Here is a 7508-nt window from a genome sequence, read left to right as displayed (position 1 = left end):
ATATATCTATATATTTAAATAAAATAATACCGATTTTGCTTCTGATGAATAAACGAATATATAATTTGAGAATCTCTTTTTGATAGTGCGAGGAGAAATGCGATCTCACCAAAGAGACTAGAACCGCTCATTGCGCTACCCAGGACGGCGTGGTTTACTCAGATGACTTGTGTGACGCGGACAAGAAGCCAGAACTAGAAAGAGAATGCGAGAAAGCCAAGAACTGCGACTTCCAATGGTTCATCTCGCAATGGAGCAAAGTAAATGCAAAAGAGAGAAAGATAATATTTTTGTGTTTATTATTATTATTTTTTTTAAATGTATTTCTCTCTTTCTGGGTTCATTAAAAATAATGTTAGTTATATTCTTTAAATTAAATGCTTTCAAATTTCAATTAATCAAATTATTAACAATTTTGCAGTGCTCGGCAGAATGTGGATCCGGCGTACAGACGCGCAAAGTGTTCTGCGGCACTTTCAGCGACGATACAGTGAAAAAAGTCCCGGACGAGAACTGTGATCCCGAAGAGAAGTTTGAAGACACCAAGAATTGTACTGCCAAGGAACCGTGCAAAGGCGAATGGTTTACAGGACCTTGGAGCAAGGTTTGTTTTATTATGTTTAACTAACATACTTTTGCATATATAACATGTTTCTTTTCTGACATAGTAAATTGATTGATATTATTTCGCTTAACGTTACGACCATAGTTTTCTCATATCCTGATCGCTCTCACCTGCTTTTACCAGCTTTCTATAAAGTTTTGAAATTTAGTTTACATATATAACTCGCCTGTAATCGATTTATTAGACTTGTTAACGTAATCTTCTCAAAGTGTAATCAACGATATCGTCAATCACGTCGCAATGTGTTGCAGTGCTCAAAGCCATGTGGCGGCGGCGACATGACCCGTAAATTGATTTGCATGAAGGATAACAAAATGGTGTCTCTGAGCCAGTGTGACGCCAGTAACATCATGTTCTCCACCGAAAAATGCAACGATCAACCTTGCGAGGAAGGTAAATTTAGCTATTTAGTGTTTATACTTAAGAATATTTTAACGTTTGAAAAGAACGTGTGCAAAAAAAAATTATTTTTAGATGAAAAATAATAGGATTTAAAATAACAGTAGAACTTGAAAAAGGATGCATATTAATACTAACTTTAGAAAATGTTGTTTAATAACGTAATTATTTTAAAATTTTTCACATATTGAAACAACTTTTCATTTATTTTATTATTCATATGTATGTGTGAAATTTCATTTTTATCGACAAAGTAAAATACAGACGTTAACATTTGCTTCATTATCATGCAGATCACATGATTTACATTGTGACGTCAACCTGTTCATTATATATCGTGAGCATAAAATATGGAGCGTATTTTGAACAGCAGGCGTGAAAATAACGAGGTTCGCGGTATTAAACTCAAATGTCTTACTATATTCCAAAGGGCAACGAACTACCCACCGTGAATATAACGTCACCTGCCGTTAGCCTCCTAGCGAGGAAAATTAATCTTCTGGCATTATTGAGACTATATCAATAACGAACAAAGTGTACACGTAGAATTCTTCGGCATTCAAAAAGTTTTTTCATATTTGTACAGCCTGAATTTATCAAATTACAATTTATATAAATTTCTTGTGTTTCTTTGGACAAACACATCTTTAGGCGTGACACCGACCGACGAAGAACCAGATGAGAAAATAACGGACTCGGAAGAAGAAGAATGCGAGGAAGAGGAGGAGGAGGAGGAGAAGGGTGCTGTTGAATACGGTCTCCCCGAGGGGGTAAGCAAAACTGGGTCATGTCGCATCTAATCGAATATCATGCGCGACTGAGTTACTTCGTAACTTCGTTTCTTATTGTTCCACCTTCCTTTTGAAGGAGTCGTCCTGGACTCGAATCAAATCAACCCTCCTTTACGCGCGAAACGATCCGATAATGCGATTCTCCTTTCGAATTCGCATCTTACCGAGGACGGATTGATACGAAATCGAAAGGATTGCAGCATTGTGAAGCGTCTTTTCTTATTGCAGAAGGCAATGAAGGGCAAGCTGATCGAGCAAACGGAACCGACACCTCTGAGCTCGCCGTTTATCGGAAGTGACATTTACGATACCATGTTTAGCGATTCGACGAGAGGCGATATATCGCCTTCCGATTTGGGTAGCGGCGAAGGTAGCGGCGACGACAATGATTTCACCATGTTCGATACCAGTTTGTTCACCGGCAGCACGGTCCTCGATACTGATTCCACTGCAGTCGAGGAGAGCGAAAGTCCGGTGAACGAAACCACGATGGAAGCCGGAACCGGTACGACGGAATTCGGGACAGAGGTGACCGAATCGTCGGACATCACCGAAGATACCGACGTGACGTTCGAAGGTTCCGGCACTACTATCGAGGAAGGATCCGGCACAAGCCCCGAGGAAGGATCCGGAGCGAGCGCGTCTACAAATGCGTTCACGGAGGAAACTACGGTGGAAGAAACTCAGGCATCGACGTCGGCTGTGACCGCGGAATCCGACAGTAGGTTTCTGTCACATATATTTTTTACTACGAAAGTTTATTATCGATGCTATAATACAGCATCTGCATGCATGGAAATCATTAAGTATATATCATTGATAAAAAAAATTAGCATCACTCTATATATATTTATTAATGATCTTTAGAGATATACTGAATCAAAAATTACAATCGGTGGGTTCTTCCGTTACAGTCTCCAGCGAAACCGCAAAATCTACCACCAGTTCGGAAAGTTCGGAAAGTTCGGAAAGTTCAGAAAGTTCGGAGAAACCGACAATGACCGAATCCAGCGACATGACGACTGGATCCAGCGATGTCACGACCGAATCGGCTGATACCGATCTTACCACCGGTTCAACGGAAACCACAGATCCATCCATTACCGAATCAACAGAATCTACCGAAACGAAGACAACTGACACCACCGATACGGTGACGACCGACACGACGGAGACGCAAACTACTGATACGACAGAATCTACAGACACGACTCAATCCACGGAATCTCCACCAACTACATCCTCTTCGGAAACGGAAACCACAGTTACGGAAGAAACAGAAACAACCGAGAGGAGCGACGAGACCACTGAATCCAGCATTACAACCGGTAAATATTAAATTATAATAATTTTGATTCAATATTTTGTAGTTGCAAATATATTGTAAGTTTACGTTTTGTTATTATTGTTGTTATTCAAATCTGGATTTTAAATATAATTAGTTTTTTTTAGCGTTGAATAATATATAAATGCATGAGCGCTTATATTTGTTAATGTAAAATTAGTGTAGAGTTAAATAATTTTAGTTATTATAACGAATCAAAAAGTACAAATTACGTAATAATATCCCACAGAGACAGCGACTGAGACATCAACAATGGTCTCTGAGCTGACGACCGAATTAAAAGTGCAAGGCGAGTATGATTTCAATTCGGAGGAACAGAGTACCGACGTCGTAACGACAGTATCGGGTGCTACCGAAGAAACCGATCTTACTACAACGATTAGCACGGAAGAAAGTACCGTTTCCGAGACAAGCTCGACTGATGAGACTGCAACTTCCGGCAGCGAAACAACCGAAACAACCGAATCGGAACAAACCACGGAATCAGGCGAGACAACTGAGTTGAGCGTCAGCACAACGGAATTAACTGAGACAACGAAATTGACTGAGACAACGGAATTAACTGAGACAACGGAATCCGGATCGACGAGCGAATCCAGCGAAGTTACGATCAGTACATTAAGTGCGACCACCGAATCAGGTGCGACTACGGAGTCCGAAATTACGGAAACCACCGAGTCAGGTGCGACGACGGAATCGGAGGGGACAACTGTATCGAGCGAAACGACCGAATCATCGGCCACGACGTCGTCTCTCGAGGAGACAACGATATCTGGTGAAACCACCGCGACGGAAGTTACGTCCTCTACAATCAGTGGAGAAACCGATCTTACCGAAAAGACTCATGGTAAACAAACGATTTGAAATGATCAAATATTTCACTCTATTAACAACCAACTTAATTTTCAGTCACGGAGATATGGACAACCAGCTTCCCAGAAACGACCGCGCACAAGCGGCAATGCAAACCGAGGAAGACCTGCAAAAAGACGCCCTTTGGATGCTGCTACGACGGCATCACCGCCGCTCGTGGACCGTTCGGTCAAGGTTGCCCGACACCTCAAACGTGCAACGATACACGATACGGTTGCTGCCCCGATGGCGTGTCGCCGGCCACCGGTCCGAAGAACGCGGGTTGTCCCGATTCTCATTGTAACGAATCGCTCTTCGGCTGCTGTCCGGACGGTGTTACCACGTCGCAAGGAAATGATTACGAAGGATGCACGAAACCGTGTGCAGAAACCGAGTTAGTTTCCACTTTTTTACGACGTGAATTCTTGAAATAATTTTGCATCCGAATAACAGAATGCATTTTTTTTCAAATTTTGGCTTTTATAATTAAACGATAATATTTATACAAAATCTTTATTTGCGCGTCAACTTTTCTAAACATTTGTGAGTTCTATAAATCTAATTGTTCTTGTGAATTTATAGATTCGGATGTTGTCCGGATAACGAGACCGCAGCTGATGGAAAGAATTATCTGGGATGTTGTAACTCTACTGAGTTCGGTTGCTGTCCGGACAATATCAAAGCCGCTTCTGGTCCTGATAGCGAAGGTACTTATCTTGTCTTTAGACTGGACTTATATATATTTATTATACAGATTTTCGAATGACCTAATTTAATGACATATGTTGTGACTAGGTTGCGAGGAGGAAGCCACTTCCGAAACATCCCAAACAGAAATATATGAGACAACAACGCAACTTATCACACCAGAAGATTGTGCAAACACCACCTACGGTTGCTGTCCCGACGGCATTACCATTGCGAATGGCACGAACTTTGCGGGATGCGGTGTCATTAATACCGAAAATTGCAGCGCGTCCTATTTCGGATGCTGCCCTGACGGAGTTTCCGCAGGTACGAGGTTTTGTCGTGCAATAAATTATTCGATAAATTTCTTGAGAGATATCATTTCTCAAAACAGTTAATTACTCGCAAAATTTGCTATTCGAGAAAAAACAGTTGTAATTTCTGATTCTTAATATTTTGAAACATTAACTTTATTATGAAATAATCGGAAATAATACAAATAATCCTTTATTATGAAATGAACAAAATTACGTGCAAAATAATACTTTAAAAAACTATTAATTTTGAAATATTATTAAAATGTTCCAAAAAATATCCAAAAAAAAATTTTAATATTTTAAAATAAAGTATTATAAGGCAAATTTCGTACAGTATTTTAATAATTCTTTAATAATCCTTTATTAGTCAATCTCATAAAACTCGTCATCAATTAAACGTATCGATAATCGGAGGAAATCAGAACAGATAGGCGAACGATTCTGAATACATTGTATGTGTGTGTTTCACGTTTGCGATTCTGTTCCCGCAGCTCTCGGTCCGGATAATCATGGCTGTCGGATGCCTTGCCACGATAGCGCTTACGGATGCTGCGAGGATGGGGTAACACCGGCGCACGGACCAAACAACGAGGGATGTTGCTTATCGACCCCGTACAAATGCTGTCCGGATAACATTCTGCCGGCGCGTGGACCAAACTTCTACGGCTGCGGCTGCCAGTACACGAGATTCGGCTGTTGTCCGGATAATTCGACGGCGGCGCGCGGACCGAGCAACGAGGGCTGCGGCTGTCAATACACGCCTCACGGTTGCTGTCCGAATCGGTTCACCCCCGCCAGCGGACCCAATTTCGAGGGATGCCCGTGTTACACTTATCAATTTGGATGCTGCTCCGACGGCATTACCATTGCCAAGGGTTCCCATGGTCAAGGTAATTTTACGGTTGATGCACACAATCAACGTGAGTCTACTCCATCAAAAGAATAAGAGATTAAATATAAGTTGACGAAAATTCTATAGTTCAACTTGCTCACTGATTGAAAAATCGCTATAAAATTTTATAATTGCTAAACAAGTAAGCGACATATTGCATCGCGATGCGTTTGGCGATATTCACAGGCTGCGGGTGCGAGAATACGAAATACAAATGCTGCTCGGACGGCCAAACCCCGGCGACAGGACCGAACTTTGCCGGATGTACTTGCGAAGCTTCGCAGTACGGATGCTGTCCGGACGGAATCGAGGAAGCTCAAGGAGAGAACTTTGAGGGTTGTCTTACGGTGCCTTCGATGCCCGGTGCTGCGTGCAGTTTGAAGAAAGACAGGGGCTCCTGCCGAGACTTCACAGTCAAGTGGTTCTACGACACCGATTACGGCGGTTGCTCGAGATTCTGGTACGGAGGCTGCGAGGGTAACGAGAATCGATTCAAAACGCAGGAAGAGTGCAAAGAGGTTTGCGTTCAGCCGAAGGGAAAAGGTAGCTATTCAAAGACGATTCTTTGCAATTATAAATTATATATATTGTCTTCTTGTGATATAAAAATAGAATCATGTATAATTCCCTTTTTATAAATTTTGATATAAAACAAATCTTTTGTACGAACCAATTACATATTAAAATATTTCGAAATATATCGAAACAAGGAACTTTTCATTTACTTTGCAGCTGCTTGCTTCTTACCGAAGATCGCTGGTCCTTGCGAAGGATATCATCCGACATGGTATTACGATGCGGGCAGGAAGCAATGCGGTCAATTCATTTACGGCGGTTGCCTTGGTAATGCTAATAAGTTCAAAACTAGGGAGGAATGCGAAGAACTTTGCGTTACGCCGGACGATGTTGGTAAGCAGCTGTATCCATAATGATAAAAATTCCATATTTTTTAATTACTTTGCCTGTAAATATGGATTTAAAATCTCCTTCGACTCTTTTTATATACATTTTACGATCTGAAAAATCAACTAACAAATTAATTTATTGTTTATGTTTTATATAGATGCTTGCGATCAATCAAAAGAAACAGGTCCTTGCGCAGGCAACTTTACAAAGTGGTACTTCAATCAAGAATCGCAGGCTTGCGAGCAATTCATATACGGTGGTTGCAAAGCGAACGACAACAATTTCCCGACGGAGATCGCGTGTCATCAGCAATGCTTACAGCCAGGTCGAAGGAAAGGTATGTTTCCTTTTTGTTACTTTTTCTGTACGTTAAAATTTGGTGCATTTTACATATGTAATTTATTAGTTTATCTGCATGATGTTAGTTGTAAAGCGTGATTTAAAGTGAGTTTCTCGATAGATTTTCGGTATTTTGTAAATCTTTCCTATTGACAACATTATGCAATAATTTCTCTAAAAAATTAATTACAAATTTGGGGATAAATCGAATTCGGTAACAGTAGTATTTATACAGAATACTAGTAGTAGTATTTATCGTTTTGGAAATGATGACTAATCTTAACAAATTTCATCTAATAATATATTCAGACATAATCTATAATAATAACTCTAATCAAATATATATACATATATA

At 40.5% G+C, this 7508-nt stretch overlaps 1 protein-coding gene across 1 annotated transcript in view; it reads left to right on the top strand.

The window, feature by feature from the left end:
* Positions 1-7508, top strand: part of LOC115234309 (papilin-like) — a 29550-nt gene that overhangs the window by 13034 nt on the left and 9008 nt on the right. The window contains 14 exon segments of the mRNA XM_029805293.1: positions 87-260; positions 422-604; positions 877-1018; positions 1676-1794; positions 2044-2536; positions 2730-3143; positions 3390-4007; positions 4070-4406; positions 4595-4719; positions 4808-5026; positions 5508-5906; positions 6095-6451; positions 6641-6817; positions 6972-7151. Coding sequence (XP_029661153.1) covers positions 87-260; positions 422-604; positions 877-1018; positions 1676-1794; positions 2044-2536; positions 2730-3143; positions 3390-4007; positions 4070-4406; positions 4595-4719; positions 4808-5026; positions 5508-5906; positions 6095-6451; positions 6641-6817; positions 6972-7151 — 3937 coding nt within the window.

This window comes from Formica exsecta, unplaced genomic scaffold (assembly GCF_003651465.1).
Source record: "Formica exsecta isolate Colony F162 unplaced genomic scaffold, ASM365146v1 scaffold2, whole genome shotgun sequence".
Lineage (NCBI taxonomy): Eukaryota > Metazoa > Arthropoda > Insecta > Hymenoptera > Formicidae > Formica > Formica exsecta.
Note: the sequence above shows the minus strand (reverse complement) of the source record. Positions and strands in the feature narration are given on the sequence as shown.